Consider the following 22,176-nt stretch of genomic DNA (forward strand, 5'->3'; position numbering starts at 1 on the left):
GAAACGGCTAAGATTGGGGTGGACTCTCTGTCCAGCTTCCCTCATGGTCAGACCATGGTTTATGACATGGTCCACCACAGTTGCCCTAATGTCATCAGAAATTATGGTCCTTGCACGGCCTCTTCGTCCACGTCCTCCTCTTGCTCTGCCTCTAGCCCCCCCCCCCCCCCCCCCCCCCCATGCTGGCAAGTTCTCCAAAATGGCTTAGCTAAGGCCTTTTTGTAGCTGACTGATTGGTGTTCAGTTTTGTTAGTAATTGTTTTCAGGTGTGTGTCTAATTGTTTTCAATGACAGACTGTGTTTTGTATTTTGAATAGCTGTGTTTTCCCAATGGTACTGCGAGATTTACTTTTTGAACAAAGTGTCTTATGTGTGAAATAGTGTGTTGTGAGCAGGAGCTAGTGTGTTGTAGAATTGCAACCAAAGTGCAAAGCAGCACTTTTGTCTAAGGTATGGTTACACTTTGTTTAAGGCAGAGCCTCAACAACTTCAAGTTGGGTTCCTTTGGTTTTAGCATCTGTCAATCGTGTTTAAGCAAATGGCTAAAACTGTAATAAATGAAATCCTCAGAGTGCTTACAATTTATTTGATGCTGAAGAGCACCTGAGAGTGAGACATACGTTTTTTCAAATATTCCCCATGGATGTGCTCACTTCCACCTGTTTTTGATAATTTTATTCATGTTTTCATAGAACAGATAAAAAAAGATCAATAAAATAAAAAGTCCAGTAATATTAAAAATAATGAAAAGCATCACTGCACATGACTGAGGAATATTGAATGTAAAAGTGGCACTGTTCTTAATTCATGCATCAGAGGGTTAAGTTGCTGTGTGTGTGTGTGTGTGTGTGTGTGTGTGTGTGTGTGTGTGTGTGTGTGTGTGTGTGTGTGCGTGTGTGTGTGTGTGTGTGTGTGTGTGTGTGTGTGTGTGTGTGTGTGTGTGTGTGTGTGTGTGTGTGTGTGTGTGTGTGTGTGCTCTGTCTTCTCCATCCCCAGTGAGTCGTGGAGGATGGCTGCTTATACTGAGCCAGGATCCTCTGGAGGTTTCTTCCTGTTAAAAGGGAGTTTTCCTCTCCACTGTCGCTGCATGCTTGCTTAGTATGAGGATTGCTGTATAGACTTGATGCAATTCGCTGGGTTCCTTATATAGGAAACATTATTTCTGATTGGCTTAATGAACTGACCTGAATTGGAATGTTTATTATGTGAAGTGCCTTGAGAAGACTGTTGTCGTGATTTGGCGCTTTATAAATAAACTTGAATTGAATTGAATTGAATTGAATGTTTATTATTTTGTTAATTTCTTCTTAAATGCCTAATGTTTTAATTTTAAAAGAATATTTTTCATTCATCCCAATATATAAAGTTGCACATTAAAGACTGGCAAAAAATTAAATTGTTTATCAGAATAAATATCCATAGAATTAGATGGAAATTAATAACGTGATTATTTCCCCATCTAAACAGCCCTAGTCACAGACAGTTCAAGGGAGGGGACATTTTTTCTTGTTACACAGCAATGTAACATCTGTATATTATACAGCTAATGCTTCAATTTTTCCATACTTCATACAAAGAACTACTTAAGCATATGGGTTTTAAATACTTAGTAATTTATCATGGCCGGTAGTAAAAGGTCTAAAATTAGGATAAAGAATAATACAAAATGCATATTTTATAAAAACATATAAAACCAAACACTTGAGTCTACCGCCTAATTGGATAGGATATGAACCTTTTAATAATCAATTTTATTAACTAATTTCCATTTTATTAAACTGCACTAGTTCCCATGAGAACAGGGCACCCGGTCGCGGCTCTTTGTGGACAAATTAGTTATTTAGTCGCTCCCCACCACCACTATTTTACAAATATGCAAAAAATATAAAAAACAAGCGAGTTTATCTGATGGCATACAGACTTCTGGAGAATAACATCAAGCACTATCAACCAACTCACAGAGATGCAGTATTTCTGGTCTCTCTCTGAGCTGAGAGCTTCACAAGCCGGCAGCCGCGCAGCAGACAGGCGCCGCAATCAGAGATGCGCCAAGCTGCCGATACAACTAATGGCCTAAGTTGAGAGACTGATAATGGTGGAACAGTTTTCAGGCGAGGCCGAGGCTCAGACTGAGGCCTTTCCACGGAGCTAGCTCTGTGGTCACGTGGGTCTGATGCTCATTAATTATACAGAAATTTAGGCTTTTAATACACTTAAACAGAAGAGTGAGAAAAACATTCACCCCCCTCAGAGTTGTCATGAGTGTAAACTAGATCATTTAAACCTAAAACATGTTCTGGTACCAGGCTGTAAACATGTTTATTTCTGCTGTGAAATTGGTATTTTTAACATGGGAGTCAATGAGGATTTGCTCGCTTCTGACACCAGCCCCTAGTGGATGAGGGTGGAACTGCAATTTTTGGTACTTCCGGGTTGACTTCATTTGCAGACCCAAATTGTGGGGGCTTGGGTGTGACTTGGTCGGATTTACAAGTCTTTATTGTAGACTCGTGGTCCAAGGGTGACACAAAACCAACAAACCTGTTAAAGATCTGTATCCTACAGGAGAGTCACAGCAGTGCTCCCATAGTTTAGAGGTGTAGCATACACTGTCTGGTATCATGGTTAGGGTAACACAACATATCATATCAGCTGTGAACGCGCTGACCCGACAGACCCCAGCACCAGCCCATCTGGGCTTCGTAACAAGAGTCTTGATGCATTGCTGCAGGCCACCCACAGTCTCTGGATACTGGCTGTTTCAGTGCATTTGCTTCAGCCTCAACAATGAATGTCTCATCAACACATGACCCACATATTTCTCTTCTTTTGAAACACTTATTGAGCCAGAAGACTTGTAGTCAGGTAATCATTTGTCCTCTTTAGGTCCACAAGTCAGAAATACATTTTCCATCACCCAGAGCACACATTAAGGAGCTCCTGATGATCCGCTGAACTTGACGTGAACACAAATACGTCATCATCAAACATCAGATGATGAACCTCCAGCCAGTTCTACACTGGATTACCTGCCCACAGAGGTCGTTCTTATAAAAACTAAACAATACCGGTCTTAACTGCTGCCTTGCCTATAGTGATGCGCTGTGGAAGAATGAGTGTGACAGCTGCTGGGGAATCCTACTACACCATGAGGTCACGTGGTCCACTGAGGCCCCTCCCCTCAGTGTCACTAATGCTGGAGGCTTAGAGGAGGAGGAAACGGAGAGGAAGGGAACTGTGTGAGCCCAGATTATACTACCCAAGCAGGAGCACACAAGGTAGGAATGAAGGAAATACCGCTCCTCTAAAAAATTCCCTACTCGTGTCAATGGAAGGAACAAAAACGGAATTACAAAGAAGAAGAGATTTTCCAGAGGACACTGCTGTCTCAGCAGATGTTCTGGAGTGATTGGACTTGTACCATAAGTGATACAGCACCTCAGTGTGTGAAGGGAATCACCGTCAACATCCTACTGACCTGACGGGTTCACGAGCCATGCTGGTGACCACTTCCTGTTGAACATCATGACCCAGGTGAGGATGGTCTTATCCAGAGACTTCTGATGTTCCAGTTGTCCCATTCAGTGATTTGTTTGAACATACAGATTATCCCCCGTGTGAACAGCATTCTGGGAAAGATTATTGTTTATTTACATGTGCAGCAGGAGGGTAGCACCAGTCACAAACTACTGTATCTGAGGAGGGGTGTGACTGCAGACAGAAACAAAACCCTACTTCAGAAGCTGCTGTGGTGTACTAACTTTAAAAAGATAACAGTCCCTCAGAATAACAGACCATCTGCTAAAGGCTGCAAAGCTGCAGAGCGTTGAAGCTAACAGTGTCTAGTTTAGCTTTAAAGGTTGCTGAGAAACCACGTTTTAGTGATTATGTCTGATTCTAGTGGGTCACTCTGAGTGTTTCATGCAGCCTGAACATGAAATAGTCTCCTACACCTATCTCCTGCTGTAGCTTCTGATAGAAAATAGTCTCCTACACCTATCTCCTGCTTTAGCTTCTGATAGAAAATAGTCTCCTACACCTATCTCCTGCTTTAGCTTCTGATAGAAAATAGTCTCCTACACCTATCTCCTGCTTTAGCTTCTGATAGAAAACAAACTCTAGGATTACAAAAGCCTGACAGATCTACAGTCACTTAACCCCCAGAAACCCAAATTTAGAAAACAACTGCAAAATCTTTTTTTAACCTTTCACATGTTGTTCTAGGAGGCCAGATAAACGGGCCTATTTACACATTTTAACAGCCAATAGTGTCGCAGAACTGAACAATAGAACCTATTAGCAATGTAAACGTGGTTTTAAAAAGAAAAAAAAATGGGGAAGGTTTAGCAGTGATTCCCGACCAGAGGTCTACGTACCCCTGGTGGTCTGTGAGAGCATTACAGGGGTACACGAAAAAAGTCTTATTTCATTACCCAGAGGACGGCAGCATTTGCTTTGCCCTGGTTAAAGAACAAAAAACATTGGGCTGGAATGTGTTGTGCTCAATGAATATGCAAATAAAGTAATGCAGAGTAGTACATTGTTGATATCATATTATCTATTTAGGCCAACTGCATGAGTTTTTTAAATCTGTGTCAGTTTTGGACCAGAGGCTGCTGCTGCAGCGGGTGGATTCAGATGCACTAACGTTGGTAATACGGACCTAGTTTGGGTTTTGGGGGTATGATGTTGAACAGGAAAACCTCCTCGGTAAATAACTCTGGCAACAGTAAAGGTGTATCTGCGTTAATTGCTCGTTAACACTAATTCCCTTAAATGCCGTTCTTTTAAACACAATAAACACAGACTTCCAAACTTTTGGACATCTCCAGTGATTTAGTCTGAACAAATTTCCATCTGCAGCTGTTTCTGCCATTAATAACGCTTGAGGTTGTGCAGCTCCTCTCACTCTCTGCGGGTGTGACCTCTAACCCCAGACCCGCTGATCAGAGCGTCGCTCAACCAGAGACAGAGAGAAAGACTAAACCTCCAACTTATTTATTAATGTTGACAAAAAACACAGCAACGCGTCATTTTACCTGCAGTTATCCACTACTGACACAACACTTAACTTTTATGAGAAAATGAAAAACATGAAAAGTGATTAGGAAGAAATGTTGTTTCTATTTTTACTTTTTTTCAAACTATAATTCTGTGTTTCCATCATGGTATCCATACTGGCCTTCCCCGAGGGCCGACATCGAGCTTGTTCTACTGGTTTCTTCCTTCAACATACCTGATTTTGAACAGGTGATTAGCAGGCCTCTGCTAATCACCTGCCCAACAGGTGAATCAAGTGTGGGAAACAACTAAAACATCCTGGATCCCCCCCCCCCCCCCCCCGGGAAGGGAATTGGGGATCCTGGCGTTCTAGTTTTGAGCTGGACCAGCTCCTGTATGGCCCAGATGTAAAACAAATAAGCCTGAATAAATAAATAAAATGCTGAAATAAATTTTTTGACTTTCCCGAATTGGATTTGAAGTCAAAATGACAATCTCTGAGGAAAATGTTATGGAAGTAGTAGAGGTTAGTAAAGTAAGAGAAAAACACCTGGCTCTGGTGTGGTGAAAATACTGTCAAAATACGTGAGTTGGTCGATCAAGTCAAGAAGACCTTATTTATGTGTGGTGAACTGAATATAAATTTACTTCAACTTGGGGAACCAAAACATCTTGTGACTTTGTCGACTCAATGTTTGGTCTGGGTTTATTCCCCTTAGTCACCAAACCAACTGGGATTACTGCACAGAGGGCTACTATTGATAATATTTTTACTAATAAAAAGCACGGTGTTATTAAGAGTAGTATATTGCTGACTAATATTAGTGATCGTTTACCTGTATTTGTTGTTTTTGTTGAATTCAAATATAATCATTGTGTTACACACAATAACACTTTCAAGTACAACAGATAAATCTGTTAAAGCTGTAGATGCACTTATTCATGACCTCAGGATACAAAATGGGAAGGATGGTCATGTCAAGGATATTAATGTTGCACATGAGAATTTTATGAAAATCCTAATGGAACTATATAATAAACATTGTATATGAAAACAAATTACAGTTGGTAGTGAACTTCAGCCTTGGTTGACTCTAATTACTGGCACACCCGCTTCTGACCTACATCTTTTATTACTCAGATTTTCTGCATCAGACTCCTCACCGTGACACAAAGAAATGACTCAAACATGAGACATCACGACTCTGTCAGAGCCATCCACATAAATACTGGACTATTTGTGTCCATACGCTCAAATTATACATTTTTGTGCCCAAATGCGAGGTTCCTACCACCACCACTCTGACTGTGTCACAGGTTCCGTCACGCCCAGACAATCCAAAAATGGGAAAAGAGGTGGAGCCAAGGGTGGGGCTGTTACATTTGGAACAGGGTTGGAACAAATGAACCAGTGTAGCTACTAGCTAACCGCTAACCCAAGACGCTAAGAAGGGCTCCATGGACCGGGGTATCCCACCCACACGGCAGACTGGCTCCCGTGCGAGGCTGTAGTCATGCTGGTCGCCTGTGAAGATCTAATTTGGACTGGGACTGTTAAATTACAAGCTGAGCCTCAGACCAGCTGCGATCGTAATTGGGCGCCGTGGCCTTTTACATCAGCTCTTGCTCCATGGTCAAAGATAAGTGGGACAATAGCTACATGCTAACCTAAAGCTAACAGAGTTTTGCGGCCATTTTCAGCAAGAAAAATGCGGTGTAGCTACTCCAAAGTAAAGGCACCTCCGGCCTGCTTAGTAAAAAAATCATAACTAGGTCAACTGACCAAGGATAATGCTTCGCTGGCCCACTGTGGTGAAAGATCTGCGTGTCTACCATGGTTGATGGCCTCTTCTCCAGGAGCCAGAGATCAGCGGGACATTAGCTACATGCTAACCCAAAGCTAATGAAGTTTTTATGGGCATTTTCAGTGAGAAAAATGCAGTTGAGCGTCTTAAAAGTGAAGCAGCATCAATAAAAACGGCTGCAGTGTTTCTGTGGTCTCCCTCAGAGATCCAGCGTGACTTCAGCCTCGCTTCGGAGCTGGCCCAGCTGCCACGGGAAAAAGGAACAGGCGGCTGCCTGCTATTGACCCTTTGCATGTGACGTCACGCCACTCATTGGACCGCCCCATTCGCTATGATGGACAGCAAAAAGACTGTTTACACCCGTTGAAGCTCCAGTGAAAACAAGCCCGTTTGTAGCCTTTTATCGCTTTTATTTAGTTGGTTTCACAGTAAAATGGTTTTATCTTGCTGCGTGGCTGGCTGCACTGACAAGGATGTAAAGTCAACTCGGTTTTTTTCTCCCAAATAACGTTGATGGAGACTGAGGATGGAGACGAACTGCAGCAATCAATCAAATGGACTAGCAGCCCTCAGGTTTACAGTGAACGTGATTTTACCGGGTAAGATAAATGTTTACCGTATTTTCCGGACTATAACTTGCACTTTTGTTCATAGTCTGGCTGGTCCTGCGACTTATATACCAAAGTGATTTATATACCAAATTATCTATACCGCGCTGCTGCGAGCCGGCTCCGGTCCAGGTTTCAGCTCCTGTGCCCTGCTGGGAGGGTTTAAAGCACCGCCATCCTCTGCTGGAGACTGTTTCGCGCTGCTGCGCCCTGGTTGTTTATTCTGTTATTGTTACCGGTACATTTCTTGCAATGTGAAATGCTTGGGTCTCAGATTTTGTACGAAGAATAATAAAATTTCCCCCCAAAATGCGACTTATAGTCCAGTGTGACTTATATATGTTTTTTTCTTCTTCATTATACATTTTATGGCTGGTGCGACTTATACTCCGGAAAATACGGTATTTATTTCATGACGAAGACAGGGACAAATGTGATGCATTCTTCTGATGGATGGATATTTCACCATGGTGGATGCGCGGTACCATCCACTGTAGTGTAAAGCGAGATAATTATTAACAATATTACGGCACTGATGTATGATTACGTGTGTTAAAATTAGGTTATTTAGTACGAGCGTCGCCGTTAGGAGAGATCCTGTCATCCCGGTGTGAGAAATATAACATTTCAACCAAGCTCTGCAAGCTTTCATACTTTTCGAGTGTCTTTAAAAACGCCAGAGGTGGAACGAGTACTAAAATTTCCTACTTAAGTACCAGTACCAATATTTTGATGTTTTTTTACTCAAGTACAAGTAAAAGTACTTACCTAAATTTTTACTCAAGTAAAAGTAAAAAGTATCATAAATAAAATGTACTCAAAGTAAAAGTTATTTAGTTACATTTTTGTCAGTGTAAGGATGGTTACATCTAAGTAGTGCAAAATCACAACGCCAGTTCACAGTTACACTAACTCACACACACACACACACACACACACACACACACACACACACACACACACACACACACACACACACACACACACACACACACACACACACACACACACAAACACACACACACTTTAACTGTCTGCCCCCACTGTCTGACACCAGACCTTTTGTTTTGAACCAGACAGACCTCTAAGCTGCTCAGATATATCATTACTTGTTCAGATTAAACCCGCAGACAGCTGTCTGTGTTTGAACGTATCTTTAAATCTGGACCCCCCCCCCAAAAAATGTTTCACTGGGGGCCTGTGAAGATTAAAGGGGACCTTTAGCTGTGCACTGCAGGCTCCCTTCTTTGTCATCAAAACCCATTAGAGGGAGAGCTGCCAGCAACTGGGGAGCAGTGGCCACCCCATGGGGGCGCCACTGCATCTAAATAAAAGCAACATTCAGTAAGTGCTTGTTCTGTTCTCTCTGTGTTGTATTTCCCAAGTGTGGACAGCCAACCAGATTACATTTCATGAGCCAGGAAAGTGAGCATGCTTGCTCCATTCAGTAATCTGTACACATCAAATTGTACATAAAGATGACGTTGAATCAAAGTAAAACTACAAAACACGTAATATTCTCATACAGTTTCCCAATTTACATTATGAAAGCCAACCAGCTCAATATTCACATAAACATAAAATAGCATTACCATAGTTAGATCAATGTCTTCATACATTTGAAAGTTACCTCAAATTCAACAAATATGAACAGTTACATTTCCTAATAAAAACATTAATACTTACAGCCAAAGGGTTTGTAGGATTGCTTTGAATTCATCTAAATTAACGTGGAATTCAACCATGCTCTCTCCTTCCAAACAACTCAGAAAACATCTGTACATCCATTCTCCTCTATCCCAGTTCTGGTCGCGGGGGTAGCAGTTTGAGCAGGGAAGCCCAGACTTCCTTTTACCCCACCACTTGGGTCAGCTCCTCCAGGGGAATCCCAAGGCGTTCCCTGGCCAGCTGAGAGACATTTTCCCTCCAGAATGTCCTGGGTCTTCCTTTGGGTCTCCTCCCAGTTTGACATGCTCGGAAAACCTAACCAGGGAGGAATCCTGACCAGGGGTCTCATTTCTAAAACATTGTGTTGAATCCTTACTAAAACTGTACTTAAGCTCAGCAACAAAAAGGTGCTTACGCCTAGTAGACTTGTGACCTATCAAACATGGAGTACACACAGCTTCATAAATCACACTCTACCGAGAACTGTTCTCAGGTGTTTCTGGATCACATCCCGCCCTCAAACCGCCACTTTCTGCCATTAATAGTCAATGCAAAGTGCCTTGTGGATCTCATGCATACATATAAGCCAGCTCATTGCAGCGCTCCACTATTAAAAATGGCGACCGCAGATCAAGGAAGCGTAGTTTCACCGAAGCAGAAATTGAGGTACTTGTGGGTGAGGTGGAGAAATGAAAGGAAGTGCTTTTGCAAAACAAATAAGAGAAAATCCATGGAGTGGCATGCTGTGAGTTCCTCAGAGAGATCTGTGGCAGATATTAAAAAAATGGTCCAATCTGAAGGTGGAGGCAAAAAAAAAAAAAAAAGATGTTTTGCCACCACCAGAGTGTGTCTGCCACTGGCAGAGGCTCTGGCACCTCTGATTCCCCACAATGTTCCTGAGATGAAAGAAGGAAGAGCGAACAAGAAAACTCACATGAGAATCCAGGGTGAGAGCCGGGTCAAAGGTCACACCAAAATTCCTGTAGAAAGTTCCCACCATCCAGGTTTTAATAGAGTCTAAGCAGGAGTGTAAGGCATCTTATGGGGCTTAGAGGAGATGTACAGTTGGACGTCATCTGCATAAAGATGGTAGGAGATTCCTTTAAAGGAGCTCAGGATGTGCTGAAGAGGAAGCAGATAGAGGAGGAAAAGTAGAGGCTCCAGCACAGAACCTTGTGGGACAAAATGGATGAGGGAGGTGGTGGAGGAACTAAACTTGCAGACGGCCACAGATTACAACTTAAGCAAGGACCTGACCAGAAACCAGAGAAGCATTAATTATAGAGAGCATGCTGGGACCGATTGACTGAAAAGCACTTATAAACAAAGATGAGCGTAAGATGTGGAGGGGGCATGCAGAGGTCTTCGTAGAGTTAACTAGTTTGGCTAGCTCAGGCAAAGAAACATAAGTAAAGCTATCTAGGATGACGGGTCGGGTTGGAGTCGGGAGAGGTAGGATAAGGCTGAGGGAGAGATACCAGATCTAACCTTATGTTGAACTAAACATGACAAATAGTCAAAACTACATAACCACAGATAACTGTAGATGTGTATGAAAATATCTAAATGGATTCTTAGGAAATGTTGTTACATATTTTTTACCAATTTAAGCCATCCTTTCATGAAAGTCTTTGGTCGTACACATGACATTGCCGTTGGACCAATATTTGTTGGGATGTTGTATGTTTAAGAACATGTAACTAATTGTCGAAATAACAATATACATGTAACTTTAGACATGTACAAATATATTTTAATGGATTTTTAGGAAAAATTCAGTTACAATTTTTTTTTACCAGTTTAAGCCTACCAATCCTACCATCCTACAAAAATCATTTTTGGCCGTGGACACCACGTTACCATCGGACCAATATTTAATGGATGTTATGCATGCAACAAATTGTCAAAATAACAATTATACATGCATGAATGGTTTTTAGGGAATTTTTTGTTACATATGTTTTAACAAATTTAAGATGTTTGACTGCAACCGTTTATGGCTGTGGACACCACGTCGTGACAATGTTTTCTGGGTTATGATCTCACAACAGAAATAGATTAAAATCAGAAAAATTAGGTCATGAAATTATAAAATCTCACGACACAGATGAAAGATGATTACAAACTTGAGTTGAAAATTAAAAAAACTAAGATTTAGGTAAAAGCAGCTTTAAATAAAAGGGTCTTCAGCTGTTTTTTAAAAGTGTCTAGACATTCTACGTAAGGATAAAGGAAGACCATTCCTAATGACTTTTATATCTGGCCTTTGGAACATCTAGAAGGTTCTGGTGGGTGGACCTGAGGGCTCGGGTTGGAGCATAAGGCTTTAACAGTTCAGTAATATAGGGAGGAGCTTGACCATGTAGAGCATTGGAAGTTATAGTCAGGATTCTTGTAGTGGCTGTAAAGGTCAGAAGGTCATCTGTAAAAAAAGTATAGAGCTGAATTGTGAATCTTTGGATTAAAAGCTTGATTGTTTGATGGGAAATGTTCTGTGCTTTTTTCCCCATCAGCTCCTAAGGATTTTTGTTTTGTAGTCTGTTTCCAAGCAGAGCTAAAGTACAAGAACTGTTTAATAGTCCAGACTTCTAATAACAGTATTTACACAGGGCTATTAATTCTCAAAGTTCAACTGCCAAGTTAAAGCTAACTTGGAAAGATCTGTTATGAAGTGGAAAATTCCAACCAAATATCAAAGACTTGCCAGTGTGTAATTCTGCTGTAATGCCGTTGGGATATCATCAAGTTTGGGAAGATAGAACATTTCCAGTGGCGGCTGGTGAAAAATATTTTTGGTGGGGCTGTGCAATTTTTTTTTTTTAACAAACTTGTGCTTTCTGAGCTTTGTGCACAACTTCACTATTTTTTGAATTAAGCACAGCTCTTTTATTTCCTGTCTTACATTATTGGACAAAGGGATTAATCCACGTATGTCTGACTATCGGCACGCTGCCTTGCGGACCAAGGTTGAAGAATACTGCATTAAATTGCACATAAAATAACATGACCATATATGGTCCACATCCACATTACTGTTTGTGAAACTAACATACTGGAGAATTTCATCACAATAATATTAAATAAACAAGTATGTACCTGATCTTTTGCATGCTGTTGGTGAAGCTCTGGATGACCCCTGTGATGGAGACAGAGTCAATGTTCCTCTTCTGCAGCTGGTTGAACAGCATGTCCACATGTGGCATGATCTTGTGACACAATGCCAGCAGAAAGCCGAAATCTTCTTCCTCCAGCATTCTCACAAAGCCTCCTGCCTCTCTCTCAGTGACTGGATCAAAGTCATCCGAGTCTCTGATCATCTGGAAAAATCTGAGGAGGTCATCCTTGTGCTCATACACTGTGTTGACATCGCTCTCTTGGACAAAATGTGCCGGTTCTGATCCACTTCTTCATTGTGTTTCTTCACTGCAAGCCTGCGTCCCTCGTCTCTAGCTACATGGCAATGTTAGCTCTGCCTAGCATAGCTAGCTTCACCGTGTTGTCCATGTGTGCCCGGGATAACTCGTGTTTCTTCACCTTCTCAGAAAAATGTTTCATGTCCGTAACTCCTGACTCAATCCATGCCTCATCTGTCACAGTGGTTTGGAAAGCAAAATAACGCATTAGCGTGATTGCATCCAGCTAGCCAAGCCTTCCCAGAAGCCTCGTGTGTACAGTTTACCTCTCTCCTCCTCCTGCTGGCTTATCTTTACGTCGGGCTGATCTGGTCCAAGCTCTTTGACATTAAGTTTTTCCACCATAGTTCTCCTCTCGAACGGATACTGGAGAAGAGACCGAACTGAATTCAGTGGCTGCTGAGATCCGGTATCCATGCTGCTGCTGGTTGTAGGCGCACTGGCGTCCATGTCTTTTACGTCTGCGTCACGACCGTCACGAGTCACGACCAAAAATGTGCTGGAGTCGAGAATCTCCGAGTTCTACCGAGCACTAACAAAACCCTTTGGCGGTAGCTCTATCGCCCATCATGCTTCTGAAACAACGTCGACGCTGATTGGATACATTCCCATTCCTACCCTTTGATTTTCTTGTCAGCAATTGGACGACTGGTCTCGTCCCGTTTGGGCGAGTGAAACACAGCCCACAGCCTCCACCGCTCGGCAGAGCTCGGCAGAGACTGGCAGAGACCAATATAGAAATATATATATATGATTTATTTTTGTTACAAAACACACAATTAACTTAGAATATGTGATTATTGTTAATTTTATTTATTTATTTTTTTAAATAAAAATTAAAAACACTGGGGAAACTGGGAGGGCGGCGCCCTATCGCTCTCTACTGGCCAGCCGCCACTGAACATTTCTGTATCGCCACTGTTGTGCAAGCACACGCAGCTCGTGCTCATAGCAGAAGTGTGTAAATGACGTGCTGTGCTCTTGGTATTTGGTCCAGTTTAGTGATTTTTTTTATCCTCCACTTTGAAGCTGTCCAGACTGGTGATTGTTGGTGATTTTAACATTCACATTGATGATCCCTCTGATCGCTTTGCCATGAATTTCTCCAGCCTCATGGACTCCGTCAGCGTTACCCAGCATGTTTCTGACCCCACACACATCAGTGGACACTAGGGGTTGTATGAACTAGTCGACTAGTCGACTTCACGGCTCTGTAGTGACTTTTTATACCTGTCATCGACTAGTCGCTGTCACGTGATAATGACTGACAAGATGCAGTCCTCCAGCAGGTGATGAGCCCCTGCGTCAGGAGGCGGAGGCGACGTTCTGTGCCAGAGAATCGGTACTGACACCGGCGGTAAAACGGACATTTAACCAAACTGTGACCTTTTCCCTCTTGCAATTTTACCTTCCCCTCACCCCCATCCTAATCTTAACCAGTTTGCTCATGCAAAGCTATGATCGTTGACGAGCTCCAGACATCTGCGTCCTGTGTCCTGAGCACCGCCAAATCAGGTGTCACCACCTCAAAAACAAATTAAACACGCGATCGTTCATGTCGGCTCATTTCCTTTCATGTTTTCTGTCTGTTATTTGTGCCTGATGCGTTTCGCTGCTGCAGAGCGAGGCTCTTCACCTGTTTTGTTCTCCGGTGACACACCCCCACTATCTCCGCTCCGGCACGAACTCCGCAGCAAAAACGGTCTCGTTGTAGTCGGCCGGCGAGCAGCGGCACTCCGCTGTTTTAGCGGTCGGTAGATCTTTTAGAACTGCAGTTCAAAGGTAACTCATGAGGTGAATATATATGAACCCAGGTAGCAGTTTCTCTTTAGGACTGAGAGGAGATGCAGGAAGATAATAAACAGACAGGACAGAAAAATAGTCAAATAAAAACAAGTTAGTTTTTGTACCTGCTGGTTGCAACAAACAGACACCACTGAAGGTAATCAGAAGTGAGGAACAGAAAATGAAATAATTATTTTAATGTTTAGAACAGCAGGAACTCCGAGAGGCTGCAGGCGCATCAGTGAGTTTGCGGCCGCTGCGCAGGGGGAGGGGGGAGAGGGCTGAAGCAGGGGGAGGGGGGAGAGGGCTGAAGCAGAAACTACCATTGTTAAAAGAGATGTGTTAACTTAGAACATGTGGGCACAATTTTAATTGTCAAAAACTCCAGCGAACCTACTGACCCCCCACCCCCCCAACCCACCCCCCACCGCTTCAGGTGTATGACGTCATCAACGAGTAGTCGAAGTCGACTCGATTTTCATTACTTGACTGTCAACTTAAAAAAAATTGTCATGCAACCCCTGGTGGACACACTCTGGACCTTGTTTTTCCCCTGAGTCTAAATGCTGCAGTGAACCCTACTCCCTGGTTTAATGACAGCCTTCGCAGCCTGAAGCACCAATGCAGAAAAATTGAGCGTTTGTGGAAGAAGACCCATCTCCACGTCCATCTGCTGCACCTAAAGGATCTTCTGACATCCTCTTACTCTGCAGTCAGAGACGCTAGGGTTTCCTATTTCTCCAACCTGGTGTCCCAGAGCAAAGGGAACCCCAAGGTGCTGTTTAACACCATCAGCAGCATCGTCTCCTGCCTCTCCTACAGCCTCCATCCACTCTGTTACAGACTGAAAAATGTTCTGTCTTTCTTTCGGGGACAAAGTCAGTAAGGTTAGATCTAGCATCTCTCCTTCAGCCTTATCGCTGCCTCTCCCGACTCCAACCCAGCCCGTCCGGTCTGCAAGCGAAGCGTGGACTTCTGATTTGTCTAAATGTCGCAGGTCTCCTCAGAATACACACAGCTGGTCAAAAGATATTTCCCAGGCAGGGCTATTTTTTACCAGCAGGCAAATTGCTGAATAAAAAAAAAAGAAGTCAATCCCTCTGTCAGGACCAGAAACTGGAGTGAATCAGACCCAAGAATTCAGCCAACACCAGAATGAAACAGTAATAGTTTTTTTTATATTGGTGAAAATTTATTGCTCTGTTCCAGACACAGGAACTGTTAGCTGGACTGCTGAGTGTTCCCTGACGAGCAGCACTGGAACATAAACAGAGCAGATGGTTAGCAATCTCTTTCCATGGGTGGGGCGTGGGGGGGGGCGGGGGTTGGGGGGGCAAACCGGGGGTGTGGTCATGAGTACAGTCCAGGTGGGTTCACGGGGGTCTGATATCAGGAAGGCACCAAGGTCCAGCAGGCAAAGAGAAATCAGAGAGAAGGCAGGGGTTAAAAGCTGCTTCAACCAACCCACTGTCATCTGGACAAAGCAGGCAGCACTGTGAGGGTCATGTTCTTTGATTTCTCCAGTGCATTTTACACAATCCAGCCTGATGGACTTTGCCAGAAACTCCAGAAGACACAGGTGGGGGCCTCAACTATCGCCTGGATTAAATACTACCTCAAACCAGGCGATCAGTAACATTGGAGCACCACAGGGCGCTGTACTCTCACCATTCCTTTTCACCCTGTACACCTCAGACTTCCAGTACAAATCAGACCTGTCATCTACAGAAATACTCAGATGACTCTGCAGTTGTCGGGTGTATCAGAGATGGACAGGAAGCTGAGTACAGAGAGCTGGTGGAGCGCTTTGTGGCATGGTGTGGAAACAATCATCTGACCTTGAACGTGAACAAAACAAAGGAGATGATTTTAGACTTCAGAAGAAACAGGATGGAGTCAAACACTGTTTCCATCATGGGAGAAGAAGTGGAGGTGGTTGAGGAATACAAACACCTTGGAGTTCACCTGGACAACAGACTGGACTGGAGAAAGAACAGCGAAGCCGTTTACAAGAAGGGACACAGCAGACTGCACTTCTTGAGGACGCTTAGGTCCTTCAGTGTCTGTAGCAAGATGCTGCAGATCTTCTACAAGTCTGTTGTTGAGAGTGTAATCTCTTCAGCCATCGTCTGTTGGGGTAGCAGCATCAGAAGCAGGGACCTGAAAAGGCTCAACAGCCTAATGAAAAAGGCTGGTTCTGTTCTGGGGACGACTGTGGAACCGCTGGAGGAGATAATGCAAAGAAGGATTCTCCAGAGAATCAAGAAAATGATGGACAACCCTGAGCATTCTCTTCACAAGACTGTCCGACAACGGAAGAGTGTCTTCAGTCAGAGGCTTCTTCAGTTTGGCTGCAACACTGACCGCTACTGGAGATCCTTCCTGCCAACAGCCATTGTAATATACAACACCTCTTTGATGACTTGATTATTATTATTATTCTGAGCTACTACAGCAATCAACTTACCTCTGGGATTAATAAAGTCTTTTTGAACTGAATTGAATTGAATTGAATTGAATTGCCTCTGCGGCTCTGGGATTCCTTTTCTTCCATTTGGGTAAAAATGGTGGCGAGTTTGTTCTCCGTATATGCTAGCTGTGTCTCCTGATCAGCCATAGTGTCCACCGCGTTAGAGATACGGTTCTCAGTTTCACCCAGTCACTTTGAGTCATTTTCCAGTTGTGTCGTAAAAGCATCCAGTGTCCGGGAATGGTAGTGCCCTCTTCGCAGCAGTACCAGGACCAGAGTGAGTAGGGTGTGTATGGGGAGTGTGAGTGGTTGTATGACGTACATAATCTTTAGGCCGTATGTGTGAGCATGAGGGAGGGAGCGTCTGACTGTGTTTGTGTGTGAATATATATGTCAGGTGGGGTCTTGGACTCCTCCTCTCTCCTGGGACATCTTGTGGTGCTACAACATCTTCACCTACCCTCCCCACTGCCACTTTTTCTGCCAGTGGGCAGTACCTCGGTCTGCCTGCATATCCACAGCTCCTATTTCAGGGGTGGGAAGTTTTTTTTTTGGGATCTGTCAGGCTGTTCCCGGTGGCTGCCTGGTGGAGACTTGATCCCTGGGCTGTGGCTGCAGACGGGCCTGTCATTGTTATCTCCCAGGGCTCTGGCGGCTGCTGCGTGCCCTGAGGTAATCCTCTGCGCCTTCAGAGAGGGGGGGTTGGGGCTTCTCTGGCAGCTGTCTCCCTGCAGCAGGTTGCATTGAGTCATTGACTAGTGTCAGAGTCTTTACAGCAATCCTCATACTAAACAAGCATTCAGCAACTGTGGAGAGGAAAACTTCCTTTTAACAGGAAGAAACCTCCAGAGGTTCCTGGCTCAGTATAAGCAGCCATCCTCCATGGCTCACTGGGGATGGAGAAGACAGAGCACACACACACGCACACACACACACACACACACACACACACACACACACACACACACACACACACACACACACACACACACACACACACACACACACACTAGTCAGTGATGTTACTCAATGTCAAGGCGCCTGGCCTTGCGAGGTGAGGTCGGACGAGGCCAGGCGCCTTGCTTACAAGGATACTGTCCTTTCATGTTCAAAGAAAATGGTTAAATGGAACAGACTTGCATCACGTGACCGCAACTTCTACGGCGGTCACGTAAGGTCACGTGACACGGTAGATAACCTTATATTTTTATACACATGAGTTTCAATATAAATATATAACGAGCATTTTACTTTTTAAATTGTGTAAATATTTGTTAAATTAAATATGTAATTGAGTTACTACTCACTAGCCACCAAAGCTGCAACTACTAATCAACTAACCAACCATAGATAACTTAATTTTTTTTTTGGATCTAAAAAAACATTTTAAATTATTTGACTTACATTTAAATGAGAAATTTGCCCCCAAAGTAGCTGCCAGCTTCTGATCTGCCATCCTTTTGAAAATACTGCAATGGGGTAATTTTTGACCAAGGCTAGGCTACAAGACACCTCCCATGTATCCTTGCTCAGCTAGCTAAACAGCTAGCAAATGGAGAACACACGCCTCGGTAGAACATGAACATTGGAAATATTGACGTATATACTGGACAATGGGTTTCCATAGACTCCAATAACACATTTTTGTGCCAAAATGGGAGGTGGCCACCACCTCTCATTTTGACCGTGTCACAGGTTCCATCAAGCCCAGACAATTCCACAAAAGGGAAGAGAGGTGGAGCTGAGGGTGGGTTGAAAGGCTGGGATCAACTGACGACACCCAGTCGAACTAGCCACAAGCTAACCTGAAGCTTACCCAAAGCTAACGCGGAGGTGGGAGCTAAGCTAACGGAGGTAGCAACCTAGCTACAACCAGAGTTAAATGTGCACAACACCAGAGCTTCTGAGTCAGAGATACGCCGGGCTGACCGCTGGGTAAAACCGGGTGGAACACAGAGGTCTCCCGAAAGCTGCTGAAAGCCGGCAGCCGCACAGCAGACAGAGATGCGCCGAGCTGCGGGGAGGGGAGAGCCGGGTGGAAAACATCGGTCTCCCGAGAGCTCCACAAGCCGATAGTGGGAACCCAGCTCCACCATCATGCTATATTTCAACCCATTTCCTAAAGTGCAGCATTATGTTAAATGCACTGGGTTTTACCCTATTACATTTAAATTTCATGGTTAAACAGTTCATGTTAACATCTAAGCTCAGCTCGGCAGTGACCTAAAATACATAAATATAATTTTACTTACCGAAAAAAATGAAGTGGAGACTCCTTGGACGCTCTATTAGTGCAATTAATGCCACAGCAAGTCATTTTGTCCAACAATTGCACAAATAAGGTCCAAACAAGAATACACACACAGAGACTCAAAATCCCGGAGCAGTTTCCAGGCCAGACCGAGGCTCTACTGAGGCCTTTCCACGGAGCTAGCTCTGTGGTCACGTGGGTCTGATGCTCATTAATTATACAGAATTTTAGGCTTTTAATACACTTAAACAGAAGAGTGAGAAAAACATTCACCCCCCTCAGAGTTGTCATGAGTGTAAACTAGATCATTTAAACCAAAAACATGTTTTGGAACCAGGCTGTAAACATGTTTATTTCTGCTGTGAAATTGGTATTTTTAACATGGGAGTCAATGAGGATTTGCTCGCTTCTGACACCAGCCCCTAGTGGATGAGGGTGGAACTGCAATTTATGGTACTTCCGGGTTGGGCTCAATTTTTGAGCCGCATTCTGGGGGCTTGATTGGAACACGTCTTGGCAGGTCCTGATGATGTATCTCCTAGGCAACCGGGGTGGGGCCAAGACATTAAGGCGAGGTTCCTTGGCATTGACAAACACCCAGTGACTCGATGCAATCTGCAGGGTTCCTTATTTAGGAAACTTGTTCCTCACTGGCTTAATTAACTGACCTGTACTGGAATGTTTACTGTGTGAAGGTCCTTGAGACAACTGTTTTCGTGATTTGGCGCTACAGGTGCTGGCCAGTAAATTAGAATATCATCAAAAGGTTGAAAATATTTCAGTAATTCCATTCAAAACGTGAAACTTGTACATTATATTCATGCAATGCACACAGACCAATGTATTTCCAATGTTCATTACATTTAAATTTGATATTCATAAGTGACAACTAATGAAAACTCCAAATTTGGTATCTCAGAAAATTAGAATATTCTAAAGGCCAATGAAAAAATGTTTGTTTCTCTAATGTTGGCCAACTGAAAAGAATGAACATGAAAAGAATGTGCATGTATAGCACTCAATACTTAGTCGGGGCTCCTTTTGCCTCAATAACTGCAGTAATGCGGCGTGGCATGGACTCGATCAGTCTGTGGCACTGCTCAGGTGTTACGAGAGCCCAGGTTGCTCTGATAGTCGTCTTCAGCTCCTCTGCATTGTTGGGTCTAGCGTATTGCATCCTCCGCTTCACAATACCCCATAGATTTTCTATGGGGTTAAGGTCAGGCGAGTTTGCTGGCCAATCAAGGACAGGGATACCATGGTCCTTGAACCAGGTGCTGGTGGTTTTGGCACTGTGTGCAGGTGCCAAGTCCTGTTGAAAGGTGAAGTCTGCATCCCCATAAAGTTGGTCAGCAGCAGGAAGCATGAAGTGCTCTAAAACTTCCTGGTAGACGGCTGCATTGACCCTGGACCTCAGGAAACAGAGTGGGCCAACACCGGCAGATGACATGGCACCCCACACCATCACTGACGGTGGAAACTTTACACTGGACCTCATGCAACGTGGATTCTGTGCTTCTCCGCTCTTCCTCCAGACTCTGGGTCCTTGATTTCCAAAGGAAATGCAGAACTTGCTTTCATCAGAAAACATAACTTTGGACCACTCAGCATCAGTCCAGTCCTTTTTGTCCTTGGCCCAGGCGAGACGCTTCTTGCGCTGTTTCATGTTCAAGAGTGGCTTGACACACGGAATGCGACACCTGAATCCCATGTCTTTCATGAGTCTCCTCGTGGTGGTTCTTGAAGCGCTGACTCCAGCTGCAGTCCACTCTTTGTGGATCTCCCCCACATTTTTGAATGGGTTTGTCGTCACAATTCTCTGCAGGGTGCGGTTATCCCTAGAGCTTGTACACTTTTTTCTACCACATTTTTTCCGTCCCTTCGCCTGTCTGTTAATGTGCTTGGACACAGAGCTCTGCGAACAGCCAGCTTCTTTAGCAATCACCTTTTGTGTCTTGCCCTCCTTGTGCAAGGTGTCAATGATTGTCTTTTGGACAGCTGTTAAGTCAGAAGTCTTCCCCATGATTGTGGTGCCTTCAAAACAAGACTGAGGGACCTTTTAAAGGCCTTTGCAGGTGTTTTGAGTAAATCAGCTGATTAGAGTGGCAGCAGGTGTCTTCTATATTCAGCCTTTTCAGAATATTCTAATTTTTTGAGATACCAAATTTGGAGTTTTCATTAGTTGTCACTTATGAATATCAAATTTAAATGTAATGAACATTGGAAATACATTGGTCTGTGTGCATTGCATGAATATAATGTACAAGTTTCACGTTTTGAATGGAATTACTGAAATATTTTCAACCTTTTGATGATATTCTAATTTACTGGCCAGCACGTGTAAATAAACTGAATAGAACTGAATTGGATTACACAGAACATGGAACATTCTAAAGAATAGATCCATATAATCTCCATTAAAACTGTAACAAAAACATTTTTTGCAATAGTTAAAAATTCCTTCAACTTAAAGGGACTTTATGGAGTTTTGAATTTTTATGCTTGCAATTGCCCCCTCAGGCCAAAAGTGTAACGGCAGCTTCAATAGTAGGCTCGTGCATGAGGCGCGCATGCTGTACGTGCACACTCCTTAACGAAAATAACAGCTGAGACAGTCAGCTCCGTGTGTGTGTGTGTGTGTGGCCCGGAGGCCAGAGGACAGGAGAACGCGCAGCTAATTAATTAAATAATTTGGTTCTGTACCTTTCTCTTCAGCACAGCCGACAAAGGTTTATGATGGGTCAGTCCTCCTGCATGCTCAGATCATTCCCTTCCCTTGCTTGAAAAATTGTTCCAAAATGAAAGTTGAACCCACATCTTTTTTATCTGTGAATTCAATGCCGTTCGGTGAGTCTCAAATAAAAATGTGTGCATCTTACTGTAAAAACTATACCATTAATGTAAAAAAGAAACTCTAAACTATGTTCACATCGAGCTAACATGCCAGTGGTGTCACTTGTATCTGTTTCACTTAAGAACGGTTCGGAGGGCTATGCCTGAGCGTGAACGCGCATGAAGCAGCCTGCTCGACCCGAGCATCTCTCTTTTTCTGTGATTTTACAGAAAAACAGGCAATCACAGTAAAAATGCCAGGGCTCATTCTACAGGACCAGGACATTGCAGGATAATGTATGAAGAAGACATTTATTATTTCTATACATGTTTTTGCTGTCAA

The 22,176-nt window shown here is 43.5% G+C and overlaps 1 protein-coding gene across 5 annotated transcripts in view; it reads left to right on the plus strand.

Moving 5' to 3' along the window:
* Nucleotides 1–3,039: 3,039 nt before the first annotated feature.
* The window catches only part of LOC107374279 (rho GTPase-activating protein 23), a 171,207-nt gene continuing 152,070 nt past the window's right edge, over nt 3,040–22,176 (plus strand). For 2 of the 5 annotated variants that reach the window (XM_054736349.2, XM_054736351.2), the window contains exon 1: nt 3,040–3,534. In XM_054736349.2, the coding sequence (XP_054592324.2) occupies nt 3,526–3,534 (9 nt within the window). In that variant the 5' untranslated portion in view covers nt 3,040–3,525. Of the gene's footprint in view, nt 3,535–21,261 lie in introns of those variants that run through there. The other 3 variants (XM_054736346.2, XM_054736347.2, XM_054736348.2) reach the window with 3 other exon arrangements.

Source organism: Nothobranchius furzeri, chromosome 16 (assembly GCF_043380555.1).
Source record: "Nothobranchius furzeri strain GRZ-AD chromosome 16, NfurGRZ-RIMD1, whole genome shotgun sequence".
In the NCBI taxonomy this organism is placed as follows: domain Eukaryota; kingdom Metazoa; phylum Chordata; class Actinopteri; order Cyprinodontiformes; family Nothobranchiidae; genus Nothobranchius; species Nothobranchius furzeri.